Source organism: Plectrocnemia conspersa, unplaced genomic scaffold, assembly GCF_051122295.1.
Source record: "Plectrocnemia conspersa isolate PC_06_02 unplaced genomic scaffold, ASM5112229v1 ptg000005l, whole genome shotgun sequence".
Lineage (NCBI taxonomy): Eukaryota > Metazoa > Arthropoda > Insecta > Trichoptera > Polycentropodidae > Plectrocnemia > Plectrocnemia conspersa.
The window spans coordinates 21,678,059-21,697,597 of NW_028277169.1; the positions used below are offsets into that span (position 1 = coordinate 21,678,059).

The 19,539-nt window shown below is 30.4% G+C and overlaps 1 protein-coding gene across 10 annotated transcripts in view; it reads right to left on the minus strand.

The window, feature by feature from the left end:
- Positions 1 to 19,381, minus strand: part of ct (homeobox protein, cut) — a 154,233-nt gene extending 134,852 nt beyond the window's left edge. For 9 of the 10 annotated variants that reach the window (XM_088185591.1, XM_088185584.1, XM_088185590.1 and 6 more), the window contains exons 1-2: positions 19,003 to 19,381; positions 1,596 to 1,881 (exon numbers count right to left, since the gene is read on the minus strand). In XM_088185591.1, coding sequence (XP_088041717.1) covers positions 1,596 to 1,718 — 123 coding nt within the window. In that variant the 5' untranslated portion in view covers positions 1,719 to 1,881; positions 19,003 to 19,381. Of the gene's footprint in view, positions 1 to 1,595; positions 1,882 to 19,002 lie in introns of those variants that run through there. The other variant, XM_088185586.1, reaches the window with a different exon arrangement.
- Positions 19,382 to 19,539: the final 158 nt, after the last annotated feature.

Here is a 19,539-nt window from a genome sequence, read left to right on the forward strand (position 1 = left end):
TATGTATTGTCTATATAATTTTTCAATACATCATGCTTTGTAGAAATATAACAAAAAAAATCGCGTGAGCGACTAATTCGCGTTAAAAAAATAATTACACACAGTTTCGCGCGACACAAAATTATAATTGCCGAAAAATACACCCTGTATATTATTAAAAAAACTGTTCACGCTTTAATAAGCGGTTTGTGAAAACTACCTGTTGCTTCGCGCGTACATTGTGAAAATATAAAATCGAACTTTGGCGACCGAAACTTTGACACGCTCACGCCGAACAGTTTTATTTTTGTGAATTTAGATTTTTTGTCGGTGCCCTTAAAATACTAATCAGGGTATCGGTTTTGTATTTATAAATAAATAAAAAATGCTTTGCGTGTTGATCTCGCGCTTACGAGAGAAAAACATTGGCGTCACGTGAGGTGTTAATAAATATCAAAAATTAATATCGAGCGTGGAACGCCTTTTTTGGATTCTAGTTAAGCAATCAATCATGATTTGAATGGGCGCACAGAAAAATAGAAATGGGGCTACTTTTAAATGCGCAAAATATTAAATATTTTTATCCGATATTTAAAAAAAATATCAGTTCATATATATTTGTGAGATGCTGCGAACGTTGAGAATGGAACGACCCAATTTCTACCTAAATTTACAACCTGTAAATGGACACTTGCGCGTGGAAAAACAAACAAAACGGTTATAATAACAGCGATTTATGCTATTGATTAACGCTTATCTCAAAATATATTTGTGTTATTTTTATGCGAAGTAATGTTTTAAGGCGCGAAGAGTTGCGGGTGTGAAAAACTTTCGATAGATTTTTTTCAATGTATTTATTAAATACAATTGGACTTTCCTCATGGTTTATTGGGTTCTGAAAAGACAGTCTTTCCATCTTAATGATGGGAAAATGATAATTCTTATTTTTTTGCATTTTTGAAATAAAATTTAAAAAAATGTTAAGAATAAATTATTTTGTTGTATGTTTAAAAAATGTGTTTTAATGTTTTTATCCCAAACACAAATAGTAATTCTCAAACCTATTTCATTAAAAATTAAAAAAAATTAAGATAATGTAAAATCATATTGTTGGCAAGTATTGCAATAAATTATTTTATACGATGCTTACACGCGATTCATTATTGAATGCAATATATGAATGACGTCATATCAAATTTTAATTTTTAATTTTTTTTTATAAAATAATTCTGCAATTAATAACACTGTATGCAGGAGGCAAGAATCTTCGTTTCGCGACGTTTATCAGTTAAAAGCGGGAGACGAGGACGAAATATTTTTTTTATCTATGCCCATCTGTTAACATGTACATCTGGTTTAATATGTCATTTTTCACTTATTGAAAATGGATTCACGCTATTAAAATATAATTGTTGGCTTAATTATGGCCGATTCGGAATCAGACTATTCATTAGAAAATGAATTATCGAGAAGATAATCATTTTAAATACTATGAGAATGGAAAAATGTCACTTAAAGCTATGTGTTACAAGATAAGCTATAAGTTAGGAAGATACCTGGTAGGTGCAGGGCAGATAATGGGAAGTCAGCATGGATTATGGTTTATTATGGCTTACCTGTTGCCAAAATTGAGCCAGAAGGTAGATCCTCTCCTTCTTGAAGAGCCAGTCCATAGAATGCAGGGGGTGCTGGTCGAGGTCGTGCGCGGGCGGCAGCGCCGCGGCCCCCGTGGGCTGCATCCGCGCCCCTGCGCCCTCTCCGCCAACGTAGGCCGTCTTGGGGCCGTGCACCACCGTAAGGCGTTAGTGCACCCCGAAAACGTCAGTTTGTCTGGTAACAAACTAGCAGCGCCATCTGAAGCGCGACATCATTTCTCAACAAAACTGCACATGATAGTCCGTTCTGTGGAGGAAAAAAATACGAAAAATTTATAAATAAACATGGCATAAAAATAAAATCGATCATAAGAGTAAATACATATTGGTAGATAGGGACAGATTTTACGTTGGGCTGTGTTTACTAACTTTCGTTGAAGTAACTATAGTTATTCATTCTGCGCTGATGTGAACATATCATTAGTTTTGTTAATCATGTAATTATTTATATATTACTCTTATCGATTTATATATAAAAAATGATTACTTTAAGTACGTACAATATGAATATTGTATTATGTCGATGACCACAATCCGCATCCGATTATTATAATATCGGATTTCTTAAGAAAAAGATTATCTTATCGCATATATGATATATTATGTATATAAGGGGGCCTAATAAATTAATATATTGAATAATTTAAATTGTTGTAAGGGTCGTATCTCCTGATATGTTTATATCGACGTGAATCTAATAATGCCACATTTGTATGTGATAAGTATTGTCAATTACAATCTAGAATATTTAATGAAGGTGATCTAAGCAAACATATATTATGGAACTTACAACAAATAATTTTTTATACAATGAACGGTTGAAATAAAAGAAAAAATCGATATCGCTATCAGGAGCGAAGACTTTGTAATCAATTGTGTTCTAATCCAAAAGAATATTTTTACACCTTTTTCACTACGCCACGTGACCTCGCACGGCTACGTGGAATTAATAGCACCACCATCACCACCACCTAGCCACCACTACCGTCTAGGTGTATCAATAAATTACGGTAGCCTGTATCGGGCCGAACGATCTTTGTTACTTCGGTAGTTCTTGACACAATTCCCTTCCGTGACTCTGGTGTTCATTTGATGACCGGCTGGGTAAAAAAGAAGGGGTAGTAGCAGGAGTAAAAAAAATAATGCACGGTGAAATATGGTGACGGGAATCGATAAGTCGGCGGGGTTGGAGGTTAAACGATGTCGGATGGATCGGGCACAAAGAAGGGGTCGGTGATTTTTAAAGAAAGCTGACGTTTCGGCAGGTGGGTGCAGGGCCGGCGCACGGGGTGGGTTCGCGTGATCACTTGTCAACGGTCACAACTGCGAGGGGGCGGAGGGCTGATAAGGCGGCGACTTAACAAATGCTGCCAAGGCGCCAAAGCCGATCGGCTATAAAAATATGCAAATCGACGCTGCTTCGATTCATTGGATTTGGATGTATTTTATGATGCTAATAAGCCTAGAAAACGTGATATGGATATCGTAGGGCGATTTCTAAAAAGCTATAACACAGCCGGGGTTAATGGTATTCGAACCTGCTACTTTGATTTAGAAGGAAATCACACCGTTTGTTGGGTATATGGGTTATAGTTTGCACTGCTTACATTATGGTTTGATTTTATTTAGTAATGTGATAATATTTTCATGTCTGTGTTAATCTACACATATTTACGAAATTAGAAAGAATAAAAGAAATATGTTGTCGGTTGTATGGTTTCAGATTTTTTTAACGCCAAAAGTCTGTATACATAAAAATCTGAAGTTGTTACAAATATAACACAGTAACAAAATGCTTAAGTATGTATCGGATTTAAGTTAAGCTATGTGCTTTAATAATGAACTAAACTATGTCACCATATCATTTAAAAATGAAATAAAATAGTAGGAGATTGAAAAATATACGATGCGTAAAACTTATTAAATTTTACTTTGAATATCATCAAGTTATACAGTCATAGTTAGGCATTTCAGGAACTAATGTTCTATAAGATCTTCCACGAAATAATGAAGTTCATCAAGGTGCAATAAATATACAATGTGTGCCAAAAGTCACTTTAATATTTAAAATTCAAATAGCTTTAACGAAGTAAAATATTATTTTATTTTTCTTTAAATTTATAAAAGTAGAAGATTAGGAAAAATATTACCGAAAAAGTACATTATAAAAACGCGTAGAGCTTATTGAATTTTACTTCAAAACAAAACCAACAAAAGTTATTCTTAAAAACTAGCGACATTGGTTTGACCTTTTCATGAACAAAAAAAGATCTTCTACGAAATAATGAAATTCAATATTGAATTTAATTAAGCTTATCAAAGTACAGTAAATATAAAATATATGCCAAAAGTATCATCACTATTTAAAATTTAAATAGTTTTTACAAAGCTATATTGTATGATATTTTTCTTTTAATATCTAAATATAGAAGTCATCAAGAAAATTTCCAGTACTCATTGGGCACCTAAAGTTGCCATAAAATTGTGGACCTAATAATATGGTTATATAGTATAATTTAAGGCTGTAAATCACTTGAATTTATTGAACCATAATATTTTTTAAAATATGGCATGAATAGGTGCCTCACACATATTAACAAATTTTGAAATGGCGCGCAAAAATTTCAGCCGCGGTGAAAGGGTTAAGAAATGTATGATTTTGATGAATTTTACTTTGAACATTAACAAGTAAAATCAAAACCAGCGATATAATATTTTGGCTTTTTCAGGAACAAAAGTTCATTAAGATCTGCCACGAAATAGTTAAATTAAATTTAACTCATCAACGTGCAATAAATATGTGCATTTATCATTTAACATTATAATAGCTATTATGACACAAAATCTTATTTTATATTTCTTTCGGTTTCCAAGAGTAAAAGATAATGCAAAAAATTAGCGTAAGATTTAATGAATTTTACTATGAACATTATAAAGTTCTCACTTGCGAAAGCTCAAGTAGTGTTGATGAATGTTTTTATACCCATCTGATGTTTTTAAAAACTTGAAATCAATTTCATTTCTTTGAAGCACATACTAAGTAATATTTTCTATGTAAAACTTGTATTAAAATATAATGATTATATTTACAAATATTTACAAAGGTTCAATAGGTAAATAAAATTAGTATTTTTTATAGAATATGATCTTATTTTTGTGGAGATATTTTAAAAATAAAGTGCTTATCAACAAGCCTTGATAACCTTTTGAGCTGAAGAATAATATTCGTAGACAAAGAGCGAGATTGAAAGAACTCGCATTTGTGAAATGAAAATAGGGGTGTTATTTACAGGATATTATTTTTTATTATAAAATATCTCTATATCATGCAGAAGTTTATGTAGAAAATAAGTTATATATATTTAAAATTAATATAGTGTCGTACAATTAACTGAAAGATTTCTATATTTATTACCCATAACATAAATAAATTGAAAATAATCTAATAATATCCTATGTGTATATATATTTATAAACTGCTTAAAGATATTGTTGTATTTTATAAAAAAATATACATAATGTTATTATTGTATATACAGATCAACGCGATTCTAGATATTTTAAAATGTATAATCAGGATTTGTACGATTGAGTCGGCGCGATTAAAAGTAGACCCTCAATGTTTTCCTTCGCACTTTTTTAAGCTTTTTGGCTTTAAAAAGTTTACATCTTGAAAGATTGAGCTTATAAATCTTGACGCGCGTCGCTTACGACCTTTCGCGCGCACGCAACGAGCAGCGATACTCAATCTGTTAAAAAAGAAACAACAGAAGGACAAAAAGCGACGCTTTACGAGCTTCGGTTCCGAATTCCGTGCATACTATAGGCCAGAGCTTTCGGTTCGGCTCTGAAGAAACGTGGACACAACATGTGCTTTCGGGCGAAGCTTTCGCGAGATGCGACTCTCGAGATGAAAGAAATGTTTATAAGCGATACGATCATCATCGTTTCGATACAGTTCGGAATTTAGATAACGATCGAATATATATAATTCAAGTTTTTTATTCTCCCGACGCTGGATATTATTACACATGCGTGACGTACACTATAATAGCAATCAATCAATCAATATTAAATGTCAGCGTTACGTGTTTTATAGTATTTTTTGCCGTTCGAAGAAATAAATAAAAGCGCAAGGAAATATAAATATAATATATATAATAAAATTGTTAGTATATAGTATCGAAGGTTGTTCGTAATTAAATGCAGCATGCAATCGTCTGTATGCAACGGTCTGTATCGCGATCGAATTTCTTTCATGTGAATCGGCGAAAGAAGTTATAACTTTTATTGAGGCATGTGGCCAAGGCAACGTTACGCTTTTCCAAACCACCCCCTTCGACCCCCGCGACCATAAAAAATCGGTTTCCACTTCCACCGAGACATTTATTATAAAATATCGTGTTGTACAATTTTATTGGGAACTTTTTTTCCTTTGACGTGATTGCCGATATCGCCCACCCCCTTTGCTAATACACACAAGGGGGGTGGGTTCCGATTTCCCGAAATGCCTCCCCCTCTCAGCCGGCTAGGTAAGGCGTATCGTGATTTCAATCGAAGATACGATTTCGTTACGTTGCGCTGCCGGTAGACAATATAAAATATATGTTTGGCAATTTATTACCAGAACATAGAACGCAGGGGGTGAGTTTCTAAAAAGTTCGACCGGATGGGGTAGCTCGCCGATCGGCCGGTTGCATGTGACGATACGTTGATGTTGTGTGTAAAGAAGTCGTCGTTGACAAATATATATATTTTATTCATGACTTAATTTGGAACATGGGAACCGATAAAAAAATATATGGAATCATTTTTTGCGTATCGTTTAGATTTAAAGCCTTGAACGCTTTGTGTGGGTAACACACAAGGTCAACATTGCGAAAAACTAATAGATTAGAAGTTATATTCACTAACTTTTCAACCATACTAATAAAAGATGAATTTTTAGTTTTTAACAAGAAATCTGTTTAAATGTATATTGTATTATATTGAGATAAGATTTTACATATCAATTGAAAAGATTTTTCTTAGTCTCGAGACTAACATAAATTTTCACATATATTTTCTTTAAAAGTTAAGTTTTTAAAGACTATAATTTTATATGGTTTACTAGTGTTAATTGGTTAACTTAACTTTTAGATAAAAACCTAGTAAAAAATAGGGATAAAATAAATATTTAAAATAAATCAACAATGCTTTTCGTATTTTCCGAATAATTGTCAATTAGTGTAAACTTAAAGGATATCGATGTTAAAATACAGTAGTAAGTGCTTAATAATAGAGTATTTGAAAAATGGGCTAATTCAAGTTCTTATTATATATATTCCTACATATAAAACAATCTGGAAAGCTACAAAATTCAGATTCGTATTGAGTTCTAACTTTTCTTTAATAACTATTAAATTACAATTTTGGGGCACTTTTTAACCTACCACATAATATTTCGCGAAATATTCCATTTCTATAAACGTGTCTAAACTAATTTTACAAAAATAATAAATTAAATCTAATTTGAGGATACTTTTAAATGCCTGCTAAATAATTTCCAAAAGATAAAATTTAAGAGCTGATTTAAACTTAAATTTGCAGAATTTTTTAAAATTACCAACAATACTTTTATAGTTTTTTTTATAAAAATATTATATTTGCAACTTGTTAATAAATAAAACTCATTTTGTTTGTATTTTCTGATACATCATGATAGCAGATTTATTCTAATTTTTTGCAAAAAAAATAATATATACACCGAGTTGTATATTTAGTTGTACGAACTTAATAAATTTAATCTAATTTGGTCCTTTTAAAAATATATCTTAAAATATATTATTGTAAAACAGATTTAATTTAATATTTCAAAGATTTTTATGATGATAAAAATATATACACATATTGCAAATTATTTAACAATAAAAATTAGTAATAAATATATTAAATAAGCGAACTATTATTAAATTTAATATAATATAATTTCATAATAATCTTAAACGGTAATATTATAGAACAGATTTTTTGATATTTCGCAAAGAACTAGTTTTAGTTAACAGTAAAAATATACTATTGTTATTTTCACTAATATATTAAATCTAATTTCGTGCTATTTTTAAATGTCATAAAAAAATATTGTAAACAGATTAATACTAATATACAATTTTAATTTGCAATTTGTGATACGGATTTAATATTTCGAATCTATTTTTAGGCTACCTTTAAATGACTCAAAAAACAATATCGTAAAACAGATTTAATTCAATATTTCGAAGAAAAAAATATTTTTCTATGGCAATAATGAACTTAATAAATTAAATCAAATTTAGGAGTACTTTTAAATGCGCCACACACAGAATATTTATTGATTTCTAATATTTTCTATAATTTTAAACGGTAATGTTATAAAGCAGGTTTATTTTAATATTTCTCAAAAAATGTATTTTTATTATAAAACTACATATAACAAAAATATATTATTTTTATTTTACTAATTTAGCTAGTTTAATAAATCTTAAAAGCAAAAAAACAGATTTTTACTAAATTAAAATATTTTAATTTCTTTGAACTGATTTGGGGCTACTTTTAGCTGAACTATTTGTTATAAAATACTATAGCATAGAGAAGATACATATATAATATTATTTCACTACCAAAATTAATTTTCTTACAAAAATACAATATTTTTTAATACAATACATAGTAGGAACTTAATAAATTAGACCTTATTTGAGGCTACTTTTAAATGCCAAAAAATTATATTTTTAAATACATTTTGAAAGGCATTGTCAATAATAAATAATAATATAATAAATAAATTAAAACAATAATATATTATTATTATTTTACTAATTTAGCGCTACTTTAATAAATCTTAAGAGATAATTACCACAAAGCAGATTTAATTATTTATTTCGCCAAAAACATATGTTTATTAACAATTTTTACCAAATTATAAAATTTGCATTTTTTTGAACTAATTTGGGGCTACTTTTAGCTGCGCTATTTGTTATACAATACTAATAGCATAAAGGAGATATAATTTATTATTTCACTATTAAAATTAATTTTCTTTCAAAAATACAATATTTATAAATATACGAATCTTATTTGGGGCTACTTTTAAATGCCCAAAAATTATATTTTAAAATAAATCTTAAAAGACATCGTCAATAATAAATTATATTCAATATAAATTCAGGCTACTTTTAAATGATCCACCTGTTGTTTCTGCCTATATGTATGATCTTTTTTTTAATATTTTGATACAAAATACCAGAAAAACTATTCAGGGAAATTAAAGTTCTATATATAGAAATATAACTTTCTCTACTTCGAAAATCGTCTTTAATCAATTGAATCAATTTAACATCTCCCCTTATATATAGACTTACACGCGAAGGCGAAAGCGTGAAGATTTCTTCGCCGAGAGCCGTCCTTTGGCATTAGAGAGCGACGCGGCGTCAAAAGCGATATCCTTCCCCCTTAGCATAACCTGCCGAGATTTAGGGGTATTTTTATAAATTCAATAATATCGCCCGACAGAAAGCGGTATATACAGTTCTTAAAATAACATAATTTAATCCCCACGATGTCTCCCCCGATGCCGTGCAACGGCCCGTGGCATACGATACGTTTCTTCTTCATGGCCATTATGGCATAACTCATCGGGAACACTATATAATATAGATAACTCGATAAAAATCTCATTATTGAAGCAAAAACCTCATAGGCAAATGTCACTGAAGGCTATTGGAATATACTGGTTTAATAGTATTGGACATGTACATATGCATGTACATATTCATATTTGATACATGCCTATGGGTGTATGTGGATCCGATCCAGGATCTTGAGTCAACGATCTCGAGCGTTAAGCCATTGCACTCGAGTGAATGAAATTAATACATTTTGTGATGGTGATAATAATAAATAAAAGTAATGATGTATGGCTCCTCTCCGTTCTCGGCTACTACACGTTACGGGCCCTTTTTTACGTTTATTTTCCTTCGAGCCGTTCAACATTTGGTGACTAGTCTTAAAATAACAAATGTTATTTACCCACGATGAGCGCGTTATTCACAGAGCGATTTGAAGCTTGGCTTAATTATTAATACTTGAACGAAGTAACCGCCGCCGAAGATTGGGCAAAGCGACCGATACACGTTTCTATGAGGTGGCCAATTATTTTAATTAATTTTCAATGCAATTTTAATTAATCAGGCTTGTATACGTAATACACATAATTACATCTTAACTAATAATATTAATTTATCTATTTAGAAAAACATATAATTCAATTTTGATTTCAACAAAGATTTGAAGAAAAGTTTATCAATAATTTTAAGATAACTACTAAATTTAAAATATATAATTATTTTACTACTAATAATGTGTCGTTTAAGACATTATGACAATAAACTGACCACTCACAAGTCACGAGTCACTCTTTTTTAAGCTGGGTTGTACGGCATAAAGGAAAATTTTCAATTCTTGATTCTACATCAAAAAATTGAATTACATCTATAAAAATGTTCTATTTTAAATATTCACTAATAAATTTGATATTTAAAATGCCCCTATTTTTCTCCATACAATGTTTCTTTTAACGATTTCTTCTTAAATTTCGTCGCATTGAATTGAATTGAAACACAATCTGTGATTCACCAACAAAGGAAAGAAAGGAGTATCCAGCCACTAAACTCGTTCCCCGTTCGATCCCATACGTTACAAAGAGTCACATTATAAATTCAACGGCAGTCGTTATTGTGAGATCTGTCGTTGCACGAGCCAACAGACTCACCTTAACGCCCGTTTAACGACGCCGGCTAATCCTTAGATATGGACGGGGGAATTGAAATTTGTCGCTCGATCCGCTAAATCTTGCGCGTCTTAACGGCCGCTAAACGCCGCAATCTAAAGCGTTTATACGGCCGCTAAAATATACACATACTATCGATAGTGTGTCGTGGGCGCGCGATATCGGATTAAGCTCGTCGCTCTTAAAACTTGTTATTGAATGGGCCGCTTCAGTAGCCGCATTATGAATAGACTCGCGGGACACAGGGGCGGACTGGTGAGAAATCGACATCGGCCGGCCAGACGAAAAAAGAGCAAAACATCCCAAGCAAAACAAGAATTTATTACAACAAAACACCGGAAACTTGAGCAAATATTTAATATATGTCAGTCTGTTTTTAATTTGAATTTAATTTAAATTTTAAAATCGCAGATGTCTCCACGAAAGCTAACTTTATTCAGATAAATTATATACTATATAAGACAAATATAATTTTTAGTGAAAATAAAGCTATTTTCATCCCCATTGTTATTGTTTTTAATATACATACAATAATATTTTGATTGTAAACATACATTAAAGTGATTATACTGTACACTCATTCTCGTCTTACGCGATAGTTACGTTTCAAGAAATATTTCATAAATCGAGGCATAGAACGAAATCTGTAATAAACCAGTATTCACGTGTACTTTATTAAAAATAAAGTAAACGAGCAAAATTTTCATTGATACGCGTTCACTCCAAAAAGCAACTGCATGGGCAGTGGAAAAGGTTCCAGTTGTAGGTCAAGTGCAAGAATTGAGACGAAGTCATTAATGTTTGTACACGTATGGAAGCAAATACGTTTGATTTGAAGTATTTAAAAGTACTGTTTTTTCAAAACAAGTAAGACAAGTACCGCGTAAATAAAGGGATAAGTGGATTTAAAAATACCAAAATTTATGAAAACATGTTACAAGGTTCTTTTTCAGACGAATAGCAATGACTACAGATTTGTATAAACGAAGTTTTAAGCCAAATTATTCATAAACACGTTGTCGTGCGTTTCACGAAACATGTAATCTAATTGAGCCACGTAAAGACATTGATTATGTTACACATTTAACTTCTTAATTAGTGATTATTATGCAATTATAATTTTAATCGATTATCACAGATTAAGTTTTCCTAGATTTTCCATATCTCATGTATAAATAATTTTAATAAATATAAATAAATCACTCCACCGTTATTAAACAAATAATCTGAGATCATGTATTTTGTTTTATACATATATGTAAATGTATATGCAAAACTGATATTTTATATGTTAAATAGGACAAATATGTGATTGAAAAATGCCACATCTGATTGCATAAAAATTAAAACATAAAATGTGTTAAAGAATCTCATTTGAAAATAGTTTTTATAAAACACTAAGATATATTATGGAATTAAATAAAAAAAATACTACTTTTAAATAAAACACTAATAGTTTAAAAAATTCATACTAAAAAAATTAAGTTAAGTTTCTATATAACTTGCATAATTTCGAAATAATTAAGATTTTATTAAATTAAACACTTGATGCTGGCAAATAAGCGTCAGCAGTGCTAATTTAATTTTTCTTATTTTTTGCATATAATAAATAAATATAAATAAATATATTAAAATGTCTTTTATTTAAAAATAAGAGAAAATAAGTAATTTAATATAAAAATATATATTAAATAAAAAGGGCACACTTAAAATACGATATTTCAAATTTAATTGAACAAATTGAAAATAATTAACGAAAACTAATTCGGCCCTCGCCGCGGCATCTTCATTACAATTTCTTTCTCTCATCGACCAAACACCCATATTTACGACGGATACGCGGATAATCTCCAGTTTTTATTATACAAACAATGACGACACATTCGTAAGACCACCGTTGCAATCGTGCGAGGGGGCCTTTATGATGTACTACCAAAAATATAAACACATTTTTTCATCCTTACTCCGTTCTGTTTTGTAATTATGCTCAGTTCCCACATTACGGAATTAATTATGTTAATTTGTCTGACGTGTATGGGTTGCGATTAAGTTCGCTAATATTAAATAGTGAATAACAATTATAGATATACATATTTACAATGTTATAAAATGTATATATTTTTAACGACTATTAAAGATTATTAATACATGTAATAATATAGAACAACATAATGACTAAAATAATTTTATAGCTTCACGATGATGATGCTAGATTTTTATATTATTGCCATAACATGTGTGAATATGTGCACAATCACAAACATGTAGGTAATGACTGTCAATAATCATCACAGCCATCCAACGACCCAGATACATGATAGAAAAACACCAGTGATTTATCAATCGGTTCATGGCTCTATGGTTATTGTGTTATTGATAAAATTACAACATTACGGCTACAAAATACATATTTATTTACGTACAACCATCACAAATCATTTATTCGTCTCAGCGTCTGGGAGCGCATGTGTTTCGAGTTAGAGATCGTTTTTTCACTCCACCTATCCATCTTTTTACCCTTCGAATCCGTTTTGGTTCGATGATGTTTTTTTTATTAGTTTTTTCCTCAAAGAAGACGACTGTTCGTCTCTCTGTGTTCGGAGTTCATTAAACTCCCCCTTTGACGTTCATTATTTTCACATATGCTCCATCTTTTCACTAATTATAATAATATCCTAATATTCAAAGAAGGGGGTCATTAGTTGATATTGCACGGCGTCTCCTGTCGTTGCTTTATCTATCGCCCGGATCACTCCAGACTACTTAAGACAGGAAGCTGTCGCCGTTTTGTGGACGTTTTTTTCAAAACGAAATTTTATTTACGGGTTCCAAAATTAAAACGCGGTTCGGTTCGACGTTAAATTAGGCGCAAAGTGAAATTAGACTCGGTGAGATTCAAACAGTTAAGGATCGAATCCCGAGGCAAAGAAACGCCGGCGTTTTCCTGCACACATACATAGACATAATAATAATTATAAAGTGGAAAAGTTACCCCATTCGCATTTAGCATGCTGTAAGGACAAGCGTTTGCCCGCCACGTCAGGTGGTTGTTCGCCGTTTTAGGGTCAAGGTCGCAAACAAGGGAGCATTAGGAGTGCCGGGCTAACAATTAGTGACCTTAAGGTCAAAATCGTAACGGCGGAATTTCGGTGAGCTCGCCGCTTTCGCGAAGATGCAGCGACATTTTTGATAAACCCTATAGCGATTCTCAAACTTTTTTAACTTAAAAAAATACTGCAATGAGCTCGTTATAAAAGCAATGTAAATGCACCTATGCATATTGATAGCTTATGCATTTGATTTTATAATGAATGGTGGTCACGATATGCATATAAGTTTTTTTTTATCAAAATGACCTCTTTAATACGAGTTTCAGCGGTAAAAGAGTATAACATTGCACGAATAATTTAAACACTATTATGAAGGTGTATTGATTTTTTATGATTTTCTTATTACACAGCATTAAATATTCTAATACATAGTGTATTAAACATTTTTGTATTAGATTGTTAGAAAAATATTTGCAGTTTCTATGTATTTTAGTCCCATTAAAAACCGAGTCATTTAAATTATTAACGTAAAACCGGGGACGCGTATTCACGTCATTCATTGTACAAAACTTGAATACATAAAAATACGAAAACCATTGAATAAGTAATAAATTTCAATACACTGGGTTATGAAGAAACAGATTAACATACGCCAGCTACTGAAAGTGCATAAGATAACATACAACCAAAATGCTGAAAGTGCATTTTGAGATTTTATCAACTCCATTAAAAATAATGCATTATTTCGATTATTATAGCTATTTAATAGTTGAGAAAAATTTAGGTATTTAAATTGTCGGTCCCTCACTGTCGTGAGGTACCGTAGCTAATAATATTGTAATTTAAAGTATAAGCGTTTAAAATTGATTCACATGTATACATATTTTTATTGCAATATATGTTAATTTGTAATAAATGAATGGCATCCTTTATTTTTTAAAAGCATTATTATTGATAATTGATATACATACATATGTATAAGATACCAACAATTAAATAATTTTTAAATATTATTGTAGGGATTATTCATATAATTAAGCTTTTATGAGTGATGTATACTTTATTGGTATTATTAGTTTTCTCATATTTTCCAAACTTCCGCGAAAACGCCGAAGACACCTCCGCACTCTAGCGGCGTTTCCCGAAACTACACTCGCGATGACGACGTGTCGTGTCGAAAAATCAATTTGTCATCATACAATCGCACAATCAATCTGCTGTGCCGTATGCAATCCCAAAAGCAATTTTTCTTCTCTACCAAGATACATATCGAGACATATGAGAGACGGACTCAATACGGGCTCCCACGAGGTCTCAAAATCTCTTAGCTTAGTCCCCGTGCGAAGACACTCTCTACACTATAATAATTAATCATCTGCATAGCGCAAAAAATAACAAAAAAATTGTTGAGAATCGCTCAGAGATCGAATCGATGCGGAAAACCCGGATTTGCGGAAACATTTTTTTACAAATGTACACAAACAAAAATCGATTCTACGCTTACGCAAATGAGTCAAAACAATGCGTATTTACTCATTGTCGAAGTGTGACGTCATCAAAGTATAAAAGCCAATACTTTTGCGATAGATATAAAAGGACTGTTTACATCGACATAAATCAGATTGTTTAAGAAAAATATGAACCTGCCTCAATTGCCTTTGGATAATCAATATTTATGTATCAAATATACGCATAAATTAATACGAGTGGCTGTTGTAATCAAAACCGAAAAAACATACACAATTATTTTCACCGATAGCGACAAAACAAACCGCAACAATTTTCACTATCAATTTCTATATTATCAATTATTACACATGTAATACAAACACATACTACACATATGCTATTTTGCGGTAATCAAGTACAAATTTCAATATCAAATCGACAATAGACGATCCAAGGCCTTGTATATTCGCAAAGCCACATCCTGGTCAGTGCGAAAATCTAACTTTTTGCAAAAAATATATATGCAGAAATAATAAATACAATGATAAAAATATTGATCGAAACTGAGATGTAATATTTTGAAGAAATTTCACAGTCGGGGTTAAGCGTTAAAACATACATAGGTATTGTGTTACGATTTAACGCGAATAACTAAACACACGCATTACACACATGGCGTGTTTGCATATGTAATACGCGATGCACAAGCAACAATTAGTGTGTGTTACAATTATAAAACATAATTGTTGGCGATGTGCGTGCACTTATCATGCACGTGCAAAAATTTAAATTTTTGAAGAACAAACCCTTTTGGATCATTGGATTTACATCACAAGTTCACGAGAAAAATATTTGATATTTTTTTTGTGCAAAAAATGCAAAAACATAAAATATATTTATATGCATCATATTTATTTAAATATTTCGAATTGCCTACAACAATATTTTTAATGAATAAAAATAATACTAAATAGATATTATGCATTTTTATAAATCATGTACATATAAGAAAGAATAACACCATATTTAACGCAATATTTTTTTAAACATATTAAGGATACTGAATTTTTTTATTGATGAAGTAAAAGTACAAAAAACAATAATTATGGGGGAAAATATTCAACATAAAATATCAGATAGACAATTTTGTCTCGATATAATGTATCAGAAAAACAATGAAATATTTTGGGCTATTATTTACAAAAAAAACTATAGCAGAAAACTGGATGCATTTAAAATATTCAGAGCTACTTTTAAGTGCAATATTATTGCAATAAAATCTATAAAAAAAATTGAAGCTATTCTTAAAGTTGCATAATTAAATACACTAATATTGCGATACAATAAATGTCACATTAAATTCAGAAATATTATGAGATTTTTTATATAGCAACACAGTGAAAACACTTTATTATTATAGAATATGTTAGGCTACTTTTAAACGCGCACCTATCAAAATACAGTTGAATAGATATTTTTTTATTTAAAAAATAACAAAGTTTTAGGACGGCTCACATGAAAAGACAATTATATAAAATATTTTTGGCTATTTTTAAAAGTGTCAGTGTTGAGCTCGAAATAATTAAAACACTAATATTGCGATACAACAAATGCCACATTATAAATTAAAGAATATTCTGGGTTATATTTATCTTGCAATATATCAAAAAAAAATTACTAATAAAAAATGAAAATACAAAAATCACTTTATTCTGAGATTTTTATAAAGGAACATAATGAAAATACTTCGTTATTATGAAGGAATATATAATTTCGGAATATTTTAGGCTACTTTTGAACGCGCAGCTATCAAAATTCAGTTAGAGATTTTTTTATTTAAAATATAACAATATTTTAGCACAGCTCAGATGAAAATACAATTATTTAAAATATTTTTGGCGATTTTTAAAAGTGTTAGTGTTAAATTCAAAATAATTAAAATAATAATATTGCGATATAGCAAATGTCACATTATAAATTAATGAATATTTTGGGTTATTATTATCTTAAAATATTTTTATTAATAAAAAAATATATAAAAATTTCAACTTAACTGTCACTTTATTACTATGGACAAATAAATAATTCCGGAATATTCCAAGTTACTTTTAAACGCACCCATCGAAATATAGCTAGAGAAATATTTATTATATTCGCAACTTAAATATTTTGGATTGATTAAATTTTTTTTAGTTTCAGTGTATAACTCAAATTTTTACAACTTGTATCAAAATACAGTATTGGGCTATTTTTAGAAGTGTCAGTTTAGAGCTCGAAATTAAACTCAACCATAAAAAATATATTTTGAAATGGCAAATTTTTTTTATATTATAAATAATTAGATACATTTTAGAAATATTTTGCACTAATTTTTAATGTGCCCAATTGAAAAACAGTTAAATGAAAATACAATACTATATAAAATAGTATAGGCTACTTTTAAAAGTTTTAATGTAAAATTATAAATAATTTAATGTACCTCACGAAATATTCATTTGAATACAACGGAATTTTTGTTACTTTTGATAAAAAAATACGATATAAATAGTGTCAGTGTAGAAATTGAATAACTTAAATATTCACTTAATTATTACCATAAAATATAAGATAAAATTTCGTAATATTTTGAGCAACAAAAAATAAATGTTTTTTTTCTATTTGAAATATAAGTGTAGCTAGAATTGAAAATAATAAAATATAAGATAATATTATTGAATATGTTGGGCTACTTTTAAATGCGCCATGTATGAAATTCGAATAAAAACTTTTTTTTTGATCTAAACATTAACCATTTTTTTAGACACGTCAAACGAAAATATAATTATTTAAAATATTTTGGGCTATTTTTAGATGTGTAGCACACGAAACAATCAATTTTTACATAACAAACTTAACAGTATAACATTGTGCAATATTTTGGGCTATTTTTAAATACGCCCTAATTGAGATGCTTATAAAAATGAATTTTTTATTAGAGATTTTTTTTGACATATGAAATATTTTGGGCTACTTTTAGAAATGTCAGTGTAGGACTGGAAATTATCACTAAGATTACATTCTGTATATATAGTGCTATTTTTAAATGCCCCGCCATTGAAATGTTGCTATGTAGATATTTTTTATTTTAAAAAATAACGAAATTCTTAGAAACCTTTAACGAAAATACAATTAGTTTAATAAATATTTTAGACACTCTTGATCGGAAGTCAGGATAGAAATTATTAAATGCACATAATGCGAAAGAATCAAAAGTTATTATAAATATTAAATTACATTTAGGGTTACTTTTAAAAATATTTGAAAAGAGACTTCAAAATAAAATACAATGACATTTGTCACTAGAAACAAGGGCTAAGAACTACTTTTAAATGCAACAAAAGATATATTTTTGCTATTTGAAAGACATTGATATTGAACATTATTCTCAGATAAAACTTTTAAATGTGTAAGTATTGCTAAATACATATAGAAAACAAATATAAGATCAAATTATGGAGCAATAACATATTTAGATCTTACAATGACGAACTTCTTAGGCTATTTTTAGATGCGCCACTAAGTATTATACATTTATAAGAATGTATAATGTAGAAATATGGAATATTTTAAGCTATTTGATTAGAGATAATTTGACAGAATAAGATCAAATATTGCGATCATACAACAACGCATATTTAGGGCTACTTTTAAATGCGCCATGAATAGATTTTTATTTTATTTTATTAAGTATTTATGAATCAAATAGGTATAATATAAAATTATTGGTAAGTTGAGTTAGTTTTAAATGCAGTTGAAGAGATATTTCGATAAAACATTACTAACAGATGTGATAGTAAATCTTGTATCACACAATAATGAATATTATGTGCTACTTTTAAGTGCGCCACTATTATATATATTATAAATGTTTATAAATCGGGGAGTTGACAACTTATGTCATTGATGTAAATACTGTGTTACTTCCGTTTAAAAATAATATAATAATATATTGTTTTGTTTTTAGTTTTTGTTTATTATTTTTATTATTATCGCGAACACTGAAAATAAACAAATGAACACTAACCTGCACAATTTCGCGTCGATCGCCGGCGAGCAGCGATCAAGAGTGGCGAAACAGTAAACCAAAACAAAAAAATTATAAACACCGAAAAGTCGTCCGAGTCGAGCACACTTCATTCACTTGTCTTCGACATGGCACTGTATTTATTTATTCTGTATAGTTTTTTCCGATCGAAAGAGACACACGAACCACCACTGGCGCTTCGTTCGGTTCTAGTACACCACAATAAGACGCACACCGGCCAGTTTGTATTATATATTTTTTTCGAATTAAAAAAATATAATAATAATTTGATCACTTGTCGAGTGACTTCGTGCGCTAGCGGGCCGGGAGTGGCGCGAGCGAAAGCTAGCTCCCGCGGCGGCTGCTAGCCCGCGACTGCGACTGGGCGCGCGCCCCGCCCCCCCGCCGCGGCCCCGCCCAGGCTCCGCCCCCCGTCCCCCGCCGCGACCGGCCGGTGGCGCCGCTCCGCGGCCGACTCGAGAAGTGGACGCCGCTCCCTGTTTTTTCCCAGCTTTTTCCGATGCGCCCTCTCGCTCG